Raw genomic sequence first — 21,800 nt, 5'->3', positions numbered from 1 at the left:
TCAACTAAGAGGTTTGAATTCAGAGTCATTCTTCCATCCAGAGAGAATCCTGCCGACAACACCAATTTGTAGAAGATGCTATTTTTTGTGCGCTCCAATAAACAAGATGTCAGGTTTTACGGATCGTGAAGCGTGGTCAGACCCAAGCGCAGGGAAGCAGGCAAAGACAGGGAATAGAGTGCACTAACAAAAACTTCAACGACTATGGCAAGATGATCAAAAAATAACAAAGAAATTAAAAAAACAGAATCAAACCTGACGGGGAGGACGTGGGGAAACGAGGATCACACCGCCTCCGGTTGGACAGCGCAGCCTGGGAAAGGGTCACCCCTCCGTGGCCCCGAATAAAAAGAAAAAGACGTCACCCGGATTGTCAGCGGATGATGGTTAAAACTCCTACCTGAGCTGTCCCGCTGGCCATCACACAGTGGTCCACTATGGATGGCCAAACGGGAATCCTGGTTGGGGTCTGTGGAAAACGTATGCGAGAGTGTCGCAAACCAAACCGGGCTGGTAAGTCACCGCCAAGAGGCAGCAGGAGATAACACAAGCAAATTATTTAATCATCTCAAATAGACAGAAGAAGGTAGAAACTTTATTTCAAGACAATAAAACTGTTAGGGTTAGTTGGGATGTTGGTTTGTTTTGTTATGCCTCTTTTCCTGTGTCATCTGTTCAAGCCAGCTGTGATGATATAGCTCATCACCGAGGCGATCATAAAACAAAGTGCAATGAGGAGGGTCAATCTGACGGTGATATGGACGAAGTGAAACGCACCACTGAAACCATTTCTCTGATGAGCTCTCAGACTTGCTGTTTACACAGCACTAGAATTCATTGGTTTGTACACCAGCCCAAATGGTGTGCACCACAAACTTTTCGGATGTAGTCCGGACCAAACAGAGCAGGTGTGAATACACCCTTGCTTAAATGACTAAGGCACCCACTGAAGACAAGGTCCATGTTGATGAGTTAACACAGTACAATGAAGTAGTTCTGTGTCTTATAGCATTAGATCAGGGGTCGGCAACCCACAGCTCCGGAGCCGCATGTGGGTCGTTCATCCTTATCCTGCAGCTCTGAGTGGCTCGGGAAAATAAATTACTGTATTTTCATACCTATAGGGTGCACTTAAAAGTGTAAAATTTTCTCTAAAATGGTCGATGCGCCCAATCGTTTGGTGCGCCCTGTCTGTGCACTAAATTCAATTTTTGTATGGCCGTGACCGCTTGAGTGACTGGTTTTATTTCTTGCCGTCACGTTACTTATTGCGATCAACCCAGCGGACGTTCACGCAAAAAATAGCTTCCCCGTGCATTCCAAGCATTACGGTAAATCCATTCAAAACATCCCAGGGGAGTGGCAAGGGATCTGACTTGTGTGTGCTCGCAGCGCTTTTAACCCTAAAAAACACTCTCAATACTCAAAGAAACAGCATTTTAGAGCTATACAGAGGAAATGCCTGACGTGAATGACAACAGAATACGGGTGTGAACGCTTGGAAAATGGACTGAAGCCATGGATCGAACACAATTTAACAGCTTTGCTAACGGATTGCTAACGGATGGCCAACATAGTAATTCGGGCAGGCAGTGTCGCACAAGTTACGTTACGATTTGGAATGAATTGTCGATGCCGATATAACAGCGAGGAGAATCAAAGGCTTGGGAGTGATGCATGTCGCGAGTTACAATGGATTGTGGATGACTCGGCTCAAGTGTCGGCCAGCAGTGTTGTTCGAGCTTTCGCCAAAGCTGGAATCAAGTTCCCGGAATACACAACTCTGACTGACAGTGGCGCCTCGCATGTTAAACATCCAACTCTTTATATCAGAGGGTAACTTTCACCTCAATAAAGCATTATCAAACTTAGTTTTGCTCGTGCTGTCTTTAAAAAACAACACGCTAGCGGCTAGCCTAACATATGCTAGTGGCTAGCCTGACATACGCTAGCGGCTAGCATAACATAGGTACGCTAGCGGATAGCATTACATGCGCTAGCCTAGTTTCATGCTAGCGCCTTTTCAAACAAAGCGTCCTATGTATTGACAGAAAACTGAAAATATACCCGCAAATGAGACTGCGCCGTATCCTACGGTGCCTTTTATAGGTGTGAAAATACGGTACTAAAAAAACCTAAGTATTTAATTGAAGTGTATTTTATTTGTGTTAGTTTTTTAATTGTTACGTCTTTGGCAATGTTGTGGCATGGAAACGCAAAGTTGGACCCAATTGCAGGGAAGCAGGCAATGGACGATGGAATAATTGCTCAAACGAAACTTTGTTAGCTTAAACTAGAAGCAAAGAAAATAACAGGACTTAGAGTCGAAATAACAAAATCAAACATGACGGAGAAAACAGGAGGAGACTTGGAAATAGGCAACGTGGAGATGTGGAAACGAGGCAGAGTAAATCAGATGGTCAGACAAATAACAAACAATCCGTGAGGTTTAAATAATTGTCAATGACACACAGCTGGAAACAAGAGGGAAAGGCAAGCGAGGAGGGACAAACAAGGGTAAAAAGTGAACATACACACACACGCGTCGGCCACACATTCTGGGGTCAAGGGTTTGATCCTGGGTGCGTCCTCACTGTATGGAGTTTGCAAGTTCTCCCTGGGCTTAAGTGGGTTTTCTCCAAGTACTCCAATTTCCTCCCATATCCCAAAAACATGCATGGTAGGCTTGTTGAACACACTAAATTGCTCCTAGGTATGAGTGAGTGTGAATGGCTCCGTCTCCTTGTGCCCTGCGATTGGTTGGCCACAGATTCAGGGTGTCCCCTGCCTGGTGCCCATAGTTAGCTGGGATAGGCTCCAGCACCCCCCAAACCCTTGTGAGGATAAGCCGTTTGGAAAATGAATGAATGTCTGTGCAAATACAGTTGTGGTCAAAAGTTTACATACACTTGTGAAGAACATAATGTCATGGCTCTCTTGAGATTCCAGTTATTTCTACATCTCGGATTTTTCTCTGATAGAGTGATTGGAACAGATACTTCTTTGTCACAAAAAACATTCATGAAGTTTGGTTCTTTTATGAGTTTATTATGGGTGAACAGAAAAAGTGATCAAATCTGCTCGGTCAAAAATATATATACAGCAGCGCTAATATTTGGTAACATGTCCCTTGGCCATTTTCACTTCAATTAGGCACTTTTGGTAGCCATCCACAAGCTTCTGGCAAGCTTCTGGTTGAATCTTTGACCACTCCTTGTGACAGAATTGGTGCAGTTCAGTTAAATTTGATGGGTTTCTGGCATGGACTTGTTTCTTCAGCATTGTCCACAAGTTCTCAATGGGGTTTGAGTCAGGACTTTGGGAAGGCCATTCGAAAACCTTAATTCTAGCCTGATTTAGCCATTCCATTACCACTTTTGATGTGTGCTTGGGGTCATTGTCCTGTTGTAAGACCCAACTGCGCCCAAGACCCAATATTCGGGTTGATGACTTTAGGTTATCATGAAGAATTTGAAGGTAATCCTCCTTCTTCATTATCCCATTTACTCTCTGTAAAGCACCAGTTCTATTGGCAGCAAAACAGCCCCACAGCATAATACTACCACCACCGTGCTTGACGGTAGGCATGGTGTACTTGGGGTTAAAGGCCTCACCTTTTCTCCTCCAAACATATTGCTGGGCATTGTGGCCAAACAGCTCGATTTTTTTTTCGTCTGACCACAGAAATTTCCTCCAGAAGGTGTTATCTTTGTCCAAGTGATCAGCAGCAAACTTCAGTCGAGCCTTAAGGTGCCGCTTTTGGAGCCCAGGGCTTCCTTCTTGCATGGAAGCCTCTCAGTTCATGGAGATGCAAAACACGCTTGACTGTGGACACTGACACCTGTGTTCCAGCGGCTTCTAATTCTTGGCAGATCTGCTTTTTGGTGATTCTCGGTTGAATCTTCACCCTCTTGACCAATTTTCTCTCAGCAGCAGGTGATAGCTTGCATTTTCTTCCTGATCGTGGCAGTGACAAAACAGTGCCGTGCACTTTATAGTTACAAAAAATTGGTTTCACTGTTGCTTTTGGGACCTGCAGCTGCTTTGAAATGGCTCCAAGTGACTTTCCTGACTTGTTCAAGTCAAGGATTTGCTTTTTCAGATCCATGCTGAGCTCCTTTGACTTTCCCATTGTAGCGTTTGTGGGCGTTTGCATCCAATGATCCCTATTTAAATTGCCTCAGAGAAGTCACCAGCTGTAGTCACTCATAATCACTCACAAGAAGTTAAGAGGCCATGCAATGAAGCTCATTTCACTGACACAACTTTTTAAGTCACCAAAATTGCTAATTCGTGTTGCTGTATGTATATTTTTGACCCAGCAGATTTGATAACTTTTTCTGTTAACCCATAATAAAGTCATAAAAGAACCAAACTTCATGAATGTTTTTTGTGACAAAGAAATATCTGTTCCAATCGCTCGATCAGAGAAAAATGAGAGTTGTAGAAATAACTGGAAACTCAAGAGAGCCATGACATTATGTTCTTCACAAGTGTATGTAAACTTTTGACCACAACTGTATGTGTTGTATTGTTTGTTAATGCATCAGGATCTGTGTAAAATGGGCACTGTGAGACATAATTGATCCATATCTACATTGCTCCCCATTGAACCCTGACTTATGTAAGGCCAACGTACTGCTAACTAAAGATTATGATGCTTACCAAACAACATTTGCCATAATCCCTGTAGCTACAGCCTGTCAAATGCGATTTAATTCTTGGGTCGAACCACAGTGTGATCACTTTATTATATAAAGCCACTCACACTACACTTTGCTTCTAAGCGAACTGAAACCATCGAGGTCTTGGACTGGCTGCTTATATTCAGCACTAGAATTCGGTGGTTTCTATTCACACCAGTCCAAAAGGTGCACACCATGAATTGTTTTGGTTTAATCCGGAACAAACAAGAAAGGTGAATACACCCTTGGCTAAATGACTAAGGAACCAACTGTGAAGCAGGTCCATTTTGGTGTGTTAACACAGTGGCACAATGGCTCTGTGTCTTTTATTACAAGATCAGAGGAACTTTGCATGAAGTTGGAGGCAGACTATAAATGTAATTATTCTATAGTAATTTCAAATACCCTCCTCAATTTCTCTTATTAATGTTTGAACACTGATCAAATTTAAGTAGTCCGTGTATACTGTATTCAGTAACCTCTGTGAGTGCATTGTATGTGTGGTAGTGTTTGTTAATGCATCATGATTTTTGTAAAATGTGCACTGCGACAAATTACGGATCCATCTGGGAATGTGTGGGTGGGATTCTACTTCAAGAGCATGCCGGGGCAATTAAGGTTGGCCCCAACTACAAGCATACATCTGATATGCTGATATGCTGATTTTATTTAATGCCCTAGTGCTTGTTGTTGACATTATAATTGATCATTACGTGTGTCATGATTTATGATCCACCCTTCTGACAGAAATACAGAACTTTGTTTGTTTATTTTCCAAAGTATGATCACATTATGCACTATTAAAATAGAAATGACCGAATACAGTAAACTCTCACAGTGCCTACTCAAAACACACACTGATCAGAGATGTTTCGACGGTGTTCCATCAGTTTAGTGTTACGGTTTCACGTGGTGTGTGGAGTAGGACCCAAATACAGGGAAGCAGGCGGCCATGGGCAGTGAGGTAGCACTAATGTAACTTTAATGACTTAGACTTATTCAGAAAAAAACACAACGCCTTAAATACAAAACTGGGGAAAGTGGCAAAAAGGACAACTGAGACAAATGTACCAAACCTCACGCAAACAGAGGGGGAACGAGGAGCACTGGATGTGAATATAGGGCAGCTACCGGACTGAAATGGGCAGGGTAGAAACAGGCATGAACAGCAGATGATCCAAAAACAACTCACAAACACACTGGGATTAAATAGACAAACATGGGTTGACGAGACAAATAGAAATACATGGGTGACATGAGAGTCGGTGAGCAGGAGAGACACCAAGGGTGAGAAAACGACAGGTGAACTCAAAGGGCAATCACAAGGACAGGTCACACAGGGAAAAAATCCCTAACAACAAAACCCCAACACAACATGACAGAACCTATACCTAACCATTTACAATGAAATTCCCTTTTTTAATTTTATGTTTTCACACATTATTGAACTAATTTAAATTGATGCATTTCTCTGCCGATAGGAAAATCACTGCAGGCGAATAAAGATCCTGGGGGACTGTTATTACTGTGTATCAGGATTGACCCAACCCAAGGCTGCCCACGCCCACTGCTGTGTAGAGATGGGCCTTGATATGATTGATACCATAGCGTGAGTCACATAATTGTTGAATGCCTTACCCCCTTGTATTTCACGCATAGCACTAATTCAATTGATCCATCCGTCCATCCATCCTACCATCCATCCATCCATCTATCCATCTGTTCATTTTTTGTGCTGCTTTCCCCACAAGAGTGTAATCCTTACAACTTTCCATCTCAACTCATTTTCTGAACTGCTTTATCCTCACTAGAGTCAAATCAAATCAAAAGCCTTTATTGTCATCATACACAGCTGCGTGAAACAAAATTGGTGGTGCTACTCCACAAAGTGCGTTTTCTCAGTAAAAAAAGTAATATAAAAAGTCACATCCTGGCAAGGTACATTCTAAAATATTGCACAATCTAAGATATTGCACATTGTTATTGCACACCCCGAAGTTATTGCACAGAAGGGATTGTGTGTCGTGCTAATGCAAGTTCAGAGTCCTGATGGCTGTGGGAAAAAAAACTGTCCTTAAGTCTATTTGTCCGTGCTTTGTGAGACCTGTAGCGTCTGACAGAGCGCAGCAGCTGGAACAGGTTGTGACCAGGGTTGTCTGGGTCCCTAACCATGTTCCCGGCTCTGCTGAGGTAGCGAGGGCAATGTCATCCAGTGAGGGCAGAGAGCAGCTGATGATCTTCTGGGCGGTGTTGATCACTCTCCTCATGGCCTTTCTGCCGTGCTTCCAGCGTACCACACTGTAATGCAGTATGCTGGGATGCTCTCCATAGTGGCTCTGTAGAAGGTTACCAGAAGCTTAGTGTCCAAGTTGTTCCTCTTGAGTACCCTCAGGAAATGGAGTCGTTTCTGGGCCTTCTACAACACTGCTGTTCTTCTTCTTCTTCTTCTTTTTCACCTCAGGCGCCTGAGGATTACCCTCAGCAGCGCTAGGGCTGCCACTGGAACACGGATAAGTTCATCCAGGGAGTTGCCCAAGCCGCGATGGTAGCGTTCGGTCATTAAGGCCGGACAGCGGAGCCATAAGTGTTCAGACGACTCTGTTTCCTCGTCGCACAGGCGGCAGCGATCCGAGTCGGATTTCCCCACAACACTGCTGTGGTGTTGGTAGACCAGGAGATTTTGTCCACGACGTGGACCCCCAGGAATTTGAAGGACTGGACCCTGTCTACGCATACTCCATTTATGAGGAGTGGGGCCAGATCTGTGCTGCGTTTACAAAAGTGTAGGATTATTTGTTTAGTTTTCGTGATGTTTAGTGTGAGATTGTTCACCAAACACCACAAAGACAGTTTGTTGACCTCATTTCTGTAGGCAGACTCATCCCCCCTGACATGAGTCCGACCACAGTGGTGTCATCGGCAAATTTGATGATGGAGTTAGACTGGTGGGTCGGTGTACAGTCGTATGTGTCCAGGGAATACAGGAGAGGACTCAGTACGCAGCCTTGAGGGGAGCCAGTGCTCAGTGTTATGGAGGAAGAGAGGTGGGGATCAAGTGTAACAGTTTGTGGACGGTTGGTTAAGAAGTTCTTAATCCAGCAGAAGATGGAAGAGGATAGTCCAAGGTGGGAGAGTTTGTCAGCCATAATGTCCGGTATTATAGTGTTGAAGGCTGAGGTATAGTCAATGAAAAGCATCCTCACGTAGTCCCCATGGTGCTCCAGGTGGCTCAGTGCTGTGTGTAGAGCCACGGCGATGGCGTCCTCAGTGGACCTATTTGCTCTATAAGCAAACTGGTGAGGGTCAACTGAGGGAGGGATTGTATCCCTGATGTGGCGGGCGACCAACTTTTCAGAGCACTTCATGATCACAGGCGTAAGTGCAACAGGCCTATAATAATTGTCAATGGTTGGCTTTTTAGGGACAGGGATAATGGTGGCAGATTTCAGGCAGGATGGGATGATGGATTGTTGCAGGGAACAATTGAAAATCTTTGTGAAAACCCAGTCACCTAGTCAGCAGAGGCTTTGAGCACCTTCCCAGGTACTCCGTCAGGTCCAGCAGCCTTCCTGGTGTTCACAGTCCGCAGTACCTGTCTCGCTTCATGTTCCTGAAGCTTCAGTGTACTGCTGCAGGGTGGTGGTGGATGTGTTGAGACTGAGTCTGATTTGTCAGTCTCAAAACGAACTGCCAACAGCTCTAAATCAAGGGAACAGAGTGTTAGTGATCCTACTTTTGTAGCACCAGTCGTTGTGTATGTACACGTAAGGCGGGGGACACCCTGAATCAGTGGCCAGCCAATTGCAGGGCACAACTTTCCATCATTAATTCAATTAATTTGGTTTCTGAAGGCTGACAAAGAAGCACGTTGATCAGGTAAATATCACCTCTGCCTTACAGTTCAATGATCGAGTGTTTAATTCTTGGTGGGTTCTGACCTTCCTGAGTGAAGTTTGCATGTTTTCCTCGTGCCTGCATGGGTATTCTCCAGATACCCCGGTTTCCTCCCACATCCTAAAAACATGCATGGTAGGTTGGTTGAACACTATAAATTGCACCTAGGTATGCGTGTGAGCGTCTCCTTGTCCGTCTCCTTGTGCCCTGCAATTGGCCACCATTTTCAGGGTGTTCTGCCTAGTGCCCATAGTTGGCTGGGATAAGCTCCAGCACCCCCACGACACTTGTAAGGATAAGCAGTACGGAATATGAATGAATGAATGAATGAAGGCCGACTTCTAGAATACAGTGGTTCCTCAGACTTAGAAATTATTTTTTTCCATAAATGCTTTCGGAACATGGATTTTTCATGAGAATCCTTTTACATGTCAATTATCTAAATACTTCCATGATCCTCAAAAATTTTCCATGAAAGATGTGAGAAATAGACAGAAAAGTGAAAAAAAGATAAGAGAATTTTTTATTAAGCCACTAAAATGAAAAAAAAAAACATGGACAAAAATTCTATAGTTGTTGTAGGGTGAATTCAGCAGAAGAAGTCAAACATTTGGCAAATGACAAAACATACGAACACGTATGTAGTAAACACAAAACTTCCCAACTTAAAATTTTGAATTCAAAGAACTTCATTTTCTTGGCGCCCAAAATAAAAAACAAAGAATGTTTTTAAGCACACTTGCATACCTGTCAACCTTGGCCAATCGCTTCCCTTATTAATGATTGAAATTCTCCTTATTAAGGGATAATAAACCTTAAAAATGCAACCCAGCGCATATTAACTCACACAGGGTGCACCTAAAAGGCTATTTTTCCCCCAAAGTGAACGGGGTGCCCAAACAGTCTGTGCGCCTTTTGTATGCACTAAATTCAAGATTCTGTAGATGTCGCTGTATGACGCTGACAGCTTGACTGTCTGGGTACATTGGTTGCTGACGCGCTATATTTATATGGTGAAAAGGGCGGAAGTGACTGACGTGTGACTACGGTCCTTTGGAGTGTGCAGGACACTGCTGAGGACCTTTTACGACACTGTGGTGGCATCTACAGTGTTTTATGCATTGGTCTGTTGGGGAAGCAGGAGCATGGCGAGGGATAGGAACAGGCTGAATAAGCTGGTCAGGAGGGCCAGCTTTGTTCTGGACTGTCCTTTGGACTCCATGGAGGAAGTGGGAGAGAGGAGGATGACCAGGATGATGTCCATCAAGGACAGCACCTCCCGCCCCCTGCAAGAGTCTGTGGAGTCCCTCCGAAGCTCTTTCAGCAATAGACTGCTGCACCCTCATTGCAGGAAGGAGCGCTTCCGCAGATCCCTCCTCCCATCGGCTGTCAGGCTCTTTAACAAAACAAAGGCTGAATGTTAAGACCAACCGTATGTATACATGTACATCTATGCATATGTATGTGTGTGTATATATATATATATATGTGTGTGTGTGTATGTATATAAATATGTCTATTTATGTCTAAAATGCCTTTCCTGTATCTTCATTCTCACCCTCTTGCTACTGTGACAATGAAATTTCCCGAATACAGGATGAATAAAGTTATCCAATCCCATCCAATCCAATCTAATATCATGCTAAAAGCATGACAACATTAGCAATCAACGATGACGTTTTCGTCTGCTAGCACTGACCGAGATGATCCGGATTAGAGCCAAAAGTTAACCGCTTGGTCGATCTGGGCTGTTTGCGATGTATTCCATCTCCTGTATACATCGAAATAGAATTATCATCATTGTAAAAAAATACACGGATTCTGGATTCTGGTTCATAATAGGCTGCCCTGAAGTGATCTGGAAATGGTTAACATAGACTCTAATATCAAGATTATAACTAAAAATTTAGATTTATGTTTTTAGTCTTGTGTGCTTTCAACACAATTCCCTTTCTCTTAGGTCAGTGGTAGAGGCAACGGAGGTGGACTTGAATATGCGTGTTGGACTACACACAGGACGGGTGCTATGCGGAGTACTCGGCCTCAGGAAATGGCAGTATGACGTCTGGTCAAACGATGTTACTTTGGCGAATGTGATGGAGGCCGGAGGACTGCCTGGGTCAGTTCTCAGTCCCACTACCACCGAAACAAGAAAAGCAAAATGGAAAGATACATGCTCAGAGACAGTAAATAGCATGCCAGTATAGACATTTGTTTCTGAGAGATTTTTCAACTAGCTACTATTAAAATAACTGGAGCCATAAAAGATGACTGCTTAAGGGACATCTGCTGCTACATGTCAAATCAGATATACAATCACTCAAGTGTAATACTCTTTCATACACTGAACTTTCATATACAATTGGACATGATACATTTCATGACAGTACAACTAGCCTAGCTGAAATGACAAATTATGTTGATTTTCAAGGTAGCTACCCGAATTTGTTGGAGATTTTTAAGAGTGTGAAAGGATGCTTGCCAGAAACAAACGTTACAGTGTTAAGAGTTGTTGTACTCATTTTCGCCTGACTTGGTGTGGGCAGGAACAGGCTCCTCCTGATGGTGGTATGATTGTGAGTGCGGATGGTCGTTTGTCTCTCTGTGTGGACTACGGCTGACTGGCGACCAGTCTAGGGTGTAGTCAGCCTTTCGCCCGAAGTCAGCTGGGTTAGGCTCCAGCAACCCCCACAACCCTCTCGAGGATGTGGGGTATGGAAGATGAATGAATGAATGTACAGTGGTACCTCAAGACACAAGTTTCGTTCTGGGACTGAGCTCGTATGCCGATTTTCTCGTAACTCAAACGAACTTTTCCCATTGAAATGAACTAAAAACAAATTAATCCATTCCAACCCTCTGAAAAAACACCAAAAACAGGATATTGGATTGGAAAAAATGTTTTATTTGTTCTAATTCGCCAACTATGAACAAAGTATCAAATAATTAGTGGTTTAAAAGTATACTAAAATGTGTTCAATAGATTTATTAGATGAATTTCGCAGAGGTTAGAGAGAGGGGGACAGAGAGGGGGGTATAGGGGGGAGACTTTTTGCACGGCAACACGCTCGTAACATAACATAAACAAATTTAAATGAACTTGGATTACGATGCAGACACACTCAAAAATAAGTTTAATAACCTTACACTAAACATAATTCTAATTTTTCTTTACCTTTTTATACCTTTCCTCTCCCGGCCGGGTTGGCTCTGTTTGCCCCGCCTCCACCCTGAGTTACAGATGCAACCTATCGAATGTAGTTTGCTTTTGTATTCCCTTCAAAATATTCAGAAAATTATGCACACAAATGTCCTCACAATAGGATAACGCACGACCACTTGCCAACAAGTAGTATATATAACTCTCGTATTAGCGATCGCCTCGCCATTTGCAATGACTAATGGGAATAAAAAACACTGAAAAAATGCAACGCTCCGCCCAGTGCTCGCAGAGACATTACAAGAGGGAGTTGCGACCAGAGAGACATTACATGAGGGAGTTGCGGGGAGAGAGACAGTGCCCACGATGTTCTTATGAGCAGCCTCTCGCGTCCGCTGTCTGCTCGTATATCAAAATTTGTCTCGTATCTCAAGATAAATATTTGCCCCAAATTTTACTCGTATCTCAAATTTCTCGTATTTCGAGCCACTCGTATGTCGAGGTACCACTGTATTCATTTTCTTACTGGGGACTGAGCCAGAGAGCATTTTTAAATATAGAACCATTGATGTAAAGTTAGATTTTTTCCTTTTTACATTGCATTAACACTTCATTTTCAGGAAGTTTAGGTCAGCAAACTTAACTGGAAAATATTTTTTTAAAGCAATGTTCTGATTAAGCATGTTCTCCCTGGGCCTATGTGGGTTTTCGCTAGGTACTCTGGTTTCCTCCCACATTCCAAAAAACATGCATGGTATGGGGGTCGGACACTCTAAATTGCCCCTAGGTACGAGTGTGAATGGTTGTTCGTCTCCTCGTGCCCTGCAATTGGCTGCCCACCAATTCAGGTTGTCCGCCGCCTTTGAGCCGAAGACAGCTGGGATAGGCTCCAGCACCCCCCCCCCCCCAACCCCTGTGAGGATAAGCGTTTCAGAAAATGAAATGAATGAATGTTTTGATTAAAATGTCTTCCCTCCTGCTTCTGCTCCCAGTAAGGTTCACATCACAAGAACCACACTGGAGTGTTTAAATGGTGACTACGAGGTGGAACCCGGATTTGGCCACAAGAGACATGCCTTTCTTCAGAAACATCACATAGAGACATTTTTCATCGTGCCATCACACAGACGCAAAGTATGGTTTACAATTTTTCCCCTCCATATTTTCTATTTTTTCTTGCAAGCACACAATTGCGTAGGTAACACATCTGTCAGTGTTATAAAAGTTAATCCTTTGGCAGAAAGGCCATGAGTTAAGCTGGTATACATGTCACAATCCCACCCTAACTGTACATGTGGACAGCGCATGCGCATTGGTAGATTTAGACATTGGTCTATCATAGAATACATGGTTTACAGTAACACTCCAACAGATTTCTATAAATAACTAAAAGGAGTCCACATTAGTGGTTTTCTTTTTCATGGCTTCAAAAATATTAATGTTGAAATTAATTATATTTGGATTTGATTTAGGGTAACCTTATATACAGTACATGAAGCGTAAACAATGTTGACGTTGGATACTGTTGAAAAATCAAATGAAACAGGCGAGGCTTAGCAAAAAAATATATAATTCTAAAACTAGCAATAGTTGATCTTCATATGCGCTATGTGATAATGCAACCCTTCCAAGGCACAAGCCGGTGTAACCCATGTTTACTTAAAAAAAATAAGTGAATAAAGAAAAGTGAAATTTTCTTAAGAAATTCATCCTGGAACAGTCACAGAACTGGTTAATAATGATTGCCATCGTCACCTCTAATTTAAAGAGTTTGGTGAAAATTCAGCTAGTGTGAATCGAAGACATGGGGGAGCACTGTGCCTAGAACTACTGTATGGGGACGGAATGTAAACTATGACAGGGAAAGATAGGTAATTGGTAGGCACAATGTCTAGAAGCAACGAAAAGTAGATTGACTGTATCTTTTGTGATGGAGAGTAGGTGGAAAGCCAAAATGAATACAAGCTCCAGCATTCAAATTGCTTTACCTTGGAATAGAAGAGGAAAGAAATGTATTATCTTACAATAAGAGTTTGTTCAAATGTCCTTGAAGTGAAAAGTGATTGATGATCCCACAGATTCTGTGTAGAACATAGCAGAAAGAAAAATCTTTAATCAACTAGACAAAGTTTAGAGGAGCCCAGGCAGAAAGGCTATGAACTGGAGCACACTGTAATTAATACATTCATGAAAGAAAACAGGGATGAAGGAGATGCAATGGGTAATTTTCAGTGATTTCGGACAAAACCCCCAAAAATGAAAGCACGAAAATATATTTCGCCATATTTTACAATGGCTATTTTAATTGGTAATCCTCGGCTATATCATTTTTGGAATTTTTCCATATTTTTCCCAAGTGCAAATGAGGATGGGGACATCAAAGGCCAATGTGTAAATCAGGGTTCCACCGCTCCGTGGACTGCGACAGGTCCACAACCCACTTGGTGCCAGTCCGCCAGAGAAATACTTAATATGAACGTTGCAAACTTCACACACACGTTGACGCTGAAGTATGGAGATCATGAGCACCTCAGAGTTGCAAGATCACAAAGACACCAAACCAATCACACCGTAAAAATAGCTACACCTACGCATGCACATACTCACTCATGTGCTCCTCATATGACAAATAAGGCTGGCGGTGCACTGTGAGTATGTTGCGTTCCCAGATTTGAACGTGTCGCTGCTCCACATCCACCCGAGTCACCACAGCTTTTAGCATGTAAGTTTCCGGCAGTGCTTTAGTGTCTCGTTGCTGCCTTGGTTAGGCAAATCAAATGTACAAATCCAGTGTTGCTCCAAACACCATGTCGATCTGTGGCAAATAACATGCACTCCCAGCAATACAATTTGCAGTGTTCCTCGGAGCCTATGAGCCAGGGGTACTGCTCGTAATTAGTGGACTGAAAGTGGCGGACAAACCCTTTTCCCGGTTGTGACAGGCTTGCTAGCTTCTGAGTCTTCCAATCTTTCTCACTGCTGTCCACCTTTTCTTGAAAAGCTCGTCTTGAAAATGGCTTTGACAGTAAATCTGCAACCAAATCCATTTCTTCTCCTTCAGCCTTTGTGAGTTGACAAAAACTATTAAACAACAGTATATTTCCTTGTGCAGCTCGCTACAGATAAAGTTTGCTAGCTCTGGCTAGTACACTATCACTACCCAATCATAGTTTGTGAACCCGCTGATGTTTCCCTACGCCTGCGAGAAGGCCATGGTGTCGCCAACTCAAAATCTGATTGGTTAAAGCAACAGTCTTATCGACACTTATTTTATACTACAGGGCCTGCAGAACTGATTGTGAAGGCCTCCAAGTAGATTTCCTACCCTGGCAACAAATAATGGCTGAAATGTGATTGGTTAAATGCTTAAATATGAAATCACCCAGCAGAACAACCAGGGGAAAATCAATGAAAGGAAGCTGACAGACAATTTTGAATTATTTAATAAGTATTCATGGACAAAATATACTTAACATCAGTCTGTGATTCAGATATTTTTTAGGCCAGCAGAAAAGGCCTAGCAGGCCCCGACAGACGACCACTGGTGCTTCGGACTTGTTTCATGTGCCGTCGTGTTGCGTTCCCTGCCTCTGTCTTTAGCCATCGTTTGCCCCCTGGTTCGCAAGAAAATAGGATAAGCGTTATATCCCTAACATCTTAGTGAATGCATGTGGTTAAGTTAGGTTTTGTTAAAGCTGTTTTGCGTGCATATTCCTTTAAAAGATGTTGTCCAAAACCACAGGTTGTCGTGGCAAGGGGAAGTGGAGCAGTTGAATAAAGTGGATGGTTGAAGCAACTTCGTGTGGTACTTAGCCCACTCCAAACACAACATTTGGCAGACGAAGATGGCTACTTTTCCTCTGCCGCCACCTCCACCTTTTTTTTAACCTGTGCCGGGACACCCAGCCGTGCCTTGGGATAGGTGGCCGACGTCGTTTGAGAACTACCTGCTGGCTTTGGGTCATGCTGGGCTGGAAGATGCGACAAAATAGGCGCTTCTCTGGCATTGCCTCAGACAGGAGAGGCAACAGATCTTTGTGACTCTTCCATTGGTAGATGACAAGTATGCCTCAGGTATATTAGCTGGGTTATGGACTCATTACAGTTTGGGACAGAGCCGGCGCATGTACAGCTTTGAGTTCCATCGAAGACCCCAGAAATCGGGCGAGGCTATGGCCCTTTATGTGGTGGCACTTCACTGTAGTCAGTTGAGGGAGAGGCTGTTGTTGGAACAGGGCATAATGATGCTTGGTGATGCGCTTGCACTCGAACGGCCATTGTCGGAGGGCCGTCTGACGTCATCGCATGCACCCGTCTATCATGTAGGCGAGTCCGTGGAAGCTGTAGGTATGGACGGGGCATTTAAAGAGCCTGCACCTGTGCATTGCGCTAATTGTGGTTTATCCACGCACTCTACCAGGGATCAGGCGTGCCATGCACAGAACAAACGGTGCTGTAACTGCAATAAACTGAACCAGTTTGCCCATTGCTTTCTCGCCTCCGGCACGGTCAAATATTACCACGGTTCATATTAATGCTGTTTACAACACATGTGCATCTTTTAAAAATTGCACGTGCAGGGTGGGCAGCGGCCTGTCTTGCTCCTGGTAGATACCGCGGTAAAAGTGGCCGCTTCGACACATTCTCTGGGATTTTGGGAATCACTGGAGGCAGAGTTACGGCGTTTGGTGGAGGATGACATGATTGAGCCTGTCCATGCCTCACCATGGGTGTCAAACTTAGTGATTGCCAAAAATAGAGAGGGTGGATTGCGTCTTTGTATTGATCTGACTGATTGAAACAAAGCAATTATCCGAGACAAGTGTCCTCTGCCCACAGCTAAAGGACTGACAAGTCATGTTCATTGCTCTACTGTTTTCAGTAAGACGAATTTGAAAAACTGATATCTGGAGGGTCCTTTAGCATCTTCTAGCATGGACCTCATAGCATTTGTAACCCACTTAGGTTTGTTCAGGTACAAACGAATGGGATTCGGGCTGTCGTCATCTCCAAGATGTTTCCAGAATATAATGTCTCTCATCTTGGCTGGCATCATTGGAGTGGCCATTTACCTGGACGACGTAGTAGTCCATACCCCCCCAGGGACCTTCTCGACACTCGCATGATGCAGGTTTTTGAGAGGTTTAAACAGGACAGGGTTATCTTGAATCCCGATAAGTATACCTTTGGGGTGGCAGAAGTCAAGTTTCTAGGCTATTCAAGGAGGGCATTGCTCCAATTATGTCTCATGCAGAGGCTGTGCTCTTGCTGCCAGACCCACAGTGACCCTCCCATCTGGCTTCATTCTGGGGGATGACAAACTACTACCTCCGGTTCCTGCCACATTTCTCAGTGTCAACAGCTCCTCTGCGACACCTATTGAAAAAAGACCCTGTGTGGCACTGGACACCAGCCTGCCGTGAGGCTCTATGGTTGATCTAGCTTATATCTCCGCTTAGGTTGACACACTTCAGTCTGACCGCGCTCACCTTGGTCACCTGTGAGACACCTGGGGTGGGGGTTGATGCAGTCCTCTTGCAAGGCCATGTTGGGGTGGAGTGCTCTCTGGCTTTTGCCTCCAGGGCTCTAAATTCAGCTGAGCAGAAGTACTCAGTAGTAAAAAGAGGCTTTAGCATGTCTGTGGGCATACAAACGCTGGCATGTTTTTCTGTAAGGCAGAACATGTGCAATCCACACAGCCCACAAAGCTTTGATGGCTCTGCTGGTGATGAAGGGCTCAGGTCATAAGCCCATGAGACTGCTGAGGTGGGCAGAAAGGCAAAATCAGTATAACGTAACACCTTGAGTTTGTGCCTGGGCGGGAAAATGGGGTGGCCGACATCCTCTCTAGGGCTGTGTGCATCACAAAGTCATAGACGGACCTGATGCCAGAGTCGGAGGGCGAGGAAGACTGGGTTCACATGCTGCATGGGCCACTCAGCTTGGTGGTCACCCTGGCGGAAGTGCAGCATACTTCGACGGAGGACGAGACACCGAGGACTTTCCACCAGTATGTTCAGCTGCTACCCTTCCACCTTAATTTTCGTGCTGGGGAGAGGTCTGCCTTGTCAGAGGCCACGGCACAATCATTCCGCATAGGCTGTTGGCCAGGGTACTACAGATGGCCCATGGGGGTGTCAAACAGTATTGATATTAAGATGTTGGTTTAACCTTGGTTGGAAGAGTGGAGGGTACAGAAAACAGGCTCGGATGGGAAAGTAGGATGTGCTGTGACGACCACTAACAAGACAAGTAAAAAGGAAAATTGAAAAATTATAAAAGGAAAAGAGAAAAATTATATCACATGCTACATTACACTTTTGATGCTTGTTAGAAGTTTTGAACGTGTGAGACTTAAGTTAATAATTCATGATTGTAGTTTGACATGTTGCAAACTATTTAAAATGATGAAAATGGCAGAATTGTAAACATCTTTAACTAGCTTTTACCATTGCAGATATTTCCTGGTTTAATTCTGTCTGACACTAAACCAGCAAAGAAGATGAAGTTCAAGACTGTGTGCTACCTGCTTGTGCAACTAATGCACTGCCGAAAGATGTTCAAGGCGGAGATTCCTTTCTCAAATGTAATGACCTGTGAGGATGATGACAAGGTGAGTAGCCTGTTCCATATTTAATGAAGTAAAAGGTCCAAATATTTGTAGGAATGAGATCCCTTTGATAGGTGTGTAAAAATGTCAGACCTTTTGCACATGCTGTACGTTTTCTGCTAGATGTTGTGAAAATATTTTAGTAATGTTTGGATGTTGCTGTAAGACTTTTACTAGATAGTTTTCAAAGTTTATCATACTTGTGTGGGTATTCTCCATGTAGTCCATTATCTTTCCATGTTTAAAGCTTGCATGTTTGGTAAATTAAATCTACCATTCATCTTCCGTGCCGCACATCCTCGTTAGGATTACGTGGGTTGCTGGGCCCTGTCCCTGCTGACTTCGGGCGAAAGGCAAACTACACCCTAGACTGGTCGCCAGTCAGCCGTAGGGTACATAGAGAGACAAATGACCATTTGCACTCACAATGATACTTCCACCAGCAGCAATTGAGCAAGCATCTGCCCACACCGAAGTCAGTGGAGTGAACCACTACACCATGAGCCGGCTGAATTAAAACTAAGTTGCCTAAATTTGCACTTTACATTAAAGCACTTTAATTACCTTGAAGGTGGAAAGCTGCAATACAAATACAAGTCAATTTACTGTTTAAGATGGAATGCATGTCTTTAGGCCCTGGGATTATTTGGCAACCAGTCAAGTCTGTGTCTATCACCGAAGACTTACCTGGGATAGCTTCATTCCACTATACTTCTGCTTTTGCACATATGGGCAGCGTTATTGAGCTCAATGCATTATTTGAGATTTTATCATTCCATTTATAAGATTCCATACCTGTCAACCTTAACTGCCCTTATAAATGATTATGATTCCCCTTACAAACCCCCAAAAAACCTTACAAACACTGTACGACGCATGTTTATTCGCGGTAACCAGACAGTGTAATAGAAATAACAAAGGTAATTTGCATACAAAGTCTTTTATTCAATTTAAAAAGTTTACAATGCAATAAACTGTGCCTTCAGTGCTTCCTATTGTAAGCCAATGTGCATGATTTAGCAGACTTTATCTGCTCTAATGAGGGTCTCACTTGTGAGCAACAGTTGCCACAGTTCAATTTCATCTGTAATAAAGAAGTAAGAGTGTCTGTTCCCATTGTCTTTCTGTACTCTGTATGAATTTTCCTCACATGGCTGAAAACCCGCTCGCTATCAGCATTACTGTGAGGAGGGCTGAGTAAAATTAGATACATCTTTCTCATCAGTGGAAAGCGATCCAGCCCCAAACCAGTTTTCATTTTGAACACATGAGGCCAAAATGTCTCTGGACGAATTGGTTGTCCATCCTGACTTTTCTGAGGGAGAAGATCATCAGGTATTAGTTGATAGTCTTCCCATTCATCTTTTAATTGTTCCTGATCAAAGTCTGGTGTAAACCTGTTTGCAAGCTGTAATCCAACATCTCTCTCTTTCTTGGGTCCAACACCACCAAGTCACTCAGTATTGTATTCTCAAATGGAAATTTTTGTATCATTTCAGATCGTATAATCCACTTGCAGCAACTTTCACGTCTTTATTGCAAGGGACACAGAATGAGAATTGAGTGCCTCTTAACGATGCTTTAATCCAGCCAGCATATTCACCTTGAAGTAACTCCCATTCTTTCTGGTGTCGACCCGATCCTTGAGTTCTTCGTTTCTTACTAGGTGGCTCCTTCATGCTTGCTTCCACGATATTTACTCTATGTATATCTACGCATGCGCATGTCATCCTTTATCGATATTGCCGTACGCACCGCTAAAAAAATACATACGATTGAGGATAATTTTTGCTGGTATTCTGTGACAATAGTAACGATCGATGACAGTAGCGTCGTTGGCTACCAGCCTACGAGACTATCTGGATTTTAGCCAAAACGGTCTTGTTGAGATCGGTTTTCATAAATATTGGCATTTTTTTTTTATTATTTTTTTTCCCAGTACAAAAGTCGGTGTACGGCGTACATGATTTGAAATGGTAAAAAAACATAAAATACGTATAAAACGTACAAGTTGACAGGTATGAGATTCCAAGAAAAGCAGGTGATCGTTTCTTTGGAAATGGAAACATCTTTCTTTTCATTTATTAGTTTTTAATAATCCAAATTAACCTTATCCTCACAGTGTTATTCTTCCTTTTTTAGACTACACCACATTCCATGGTTCTGTTTTATCAATACTTTACTTCACTTGTTATTTTTTGAGTGCCTCTGCTGCCAAGCAGAGTAGGACCAAAATGCAGGAAGCAAAGGCAAACAAGAGACAAAGTGCTGGTGAAAAAACACAAGGTTTAATGGGAAACATAGACAGAATAAATCTTACAAACATAAAACTGGGGAAAAAATAACAACAAACTAAACGGAACGGGAGAAGCACACAGACGGAGAGGCACACAGACGGAGAGGCACACAGACGAAAGACGACACAACTAAAGACAGAAAATACTCGCACACCGACGAACAAAAACTCGGTGTTTAAATACACAGACAGGGTGATGACAATAATAAACCTGTCACACAAGGGAAGGAGTTCCAGAAAAGACACAGCAGGTGAAACTCATCTTCAATCACGCGGACAGGACATACAAAGAAACAAACACAGTCACCAAACCCCAACAAAAACATGTCACAGTGAAAAAGTACAGTAAATTAGAATAATTGGTTTGATCAAGTTTCTTTACCTACTCAGTTTGGTAAAAAAATATTTAAAATAATTTTAATTTTAAAAATATAAACAATACAGTGGTGACCCGGTAGACAAGTTGTTAGTGTGTCGGCCTCACAGTTCAGAGATCGAGGGTTTAATCCCAGGTCCGGACCTTCCTGTGTAGAGTGGGCATGTTCTCCCCGGCTTGCGTGAGTTTTCTCCGGGTAGTCTGGTTTCCTGGTAGGCTGATTGAACATTCTAAATTGCGTTAAAGTATTACACGTGTTTCCTACATCATACACGATATATATGAAGCAATGGCAACATATTGAATTGAATGCTTTTATTGTTATTATATAAGTGTTATGAGAATTAAAGCTTCACCACAGAGTACACAATAACAACAACAAACAAACAGACAAATAAATAATAACAATAACTAATAAATGAATAATCAATAAATAAGTAATATATAAGTAGTCGACATAATACAACATAAGTAGTCACAACATAAATAAGTAGAGAAGTGCACAAATAAAAAGAAACAACAACAACAAAAATGAACAGATAAAAATCAGCCATTGAGAGCATGCCATTGAAAACTTAAACGAAGAAGCAAATGGTTCATTACATCCACGTGAACTGTTCACTCCTAACTTTTTAATGAACTATCTTTGGCGGCAGGAACAACAGAAAAAGAAATGTCTATCCTAAAACATTCTCGTGATAGGGTTTGAGTTTGGTTTGGTTCATTTTTTTTGGCATTAATGAGTCTTCTTCTATACATCTTCTAATAAATGTCACCTA

The 21,800-nt window shown here is 42.9% G+C and overlaps 1 protein-coding gene across 14 annotated transcripts in view; it reads left to right on the top strand.

Moving 5' to 3' along the window:
• The window catches only part of adcy1a (adenylate cyclase 1a), a 151,915-nt gene that overhangs the window by 42,723 nt on the left and 87,392 nt on the right, over nt 1–21,800 (top strand). For 13 of the 14 annotated variants that reach the window (XR_013298440.1, XR_013298441.1, XR_013298442.1 and 10 more), the window contains 4 exons: nt 6,167–6,294; nt 10,540–10,698; nt 12,732–12,873; nt 18,197–18,352. Coding sequence is in view for 11 of the 14 variants with exons in the window: in XM_077594570.1 (XP_077450696.1) it covers nt 6,167–6,294; nt 10,540–10,698; nt 12,732–12,873; nt 18,197–18,352 (585 nt within the window). In the remaining 3 variants the exon portion in view is untranslated. The remainder of the gene's footprint in view (nt 1–6,166; nt 6,295–10,539; nt 10,699–12,731; nt 12,874–18,196; nt 18,353–21,800) is intronic. The other variant, XM_077594566.1, reaches the window with a different exon arrangement.

This window comes from Stigmatopora argus, chromosome 24 (genome assembly GCF_051989625.1).
Source record: "Stigmatopora argus isolate UIUO_Sarg chromosome 24, RoL_Sarg_1.0, whole genome shotgun sequence".
NCBI classification, from domain to species: domain Eukaryota; kingdom Metazoa; phylum Chordata; class Actinopteri; order Syngnathiformes; family Syngnathidae; genus Stigmatopora; species Stigmatopora argus.
Note: the sequence above shows the minus strand (reverse complement) of the source record. Positions and strands in the feature narration are given on the sequence as shown.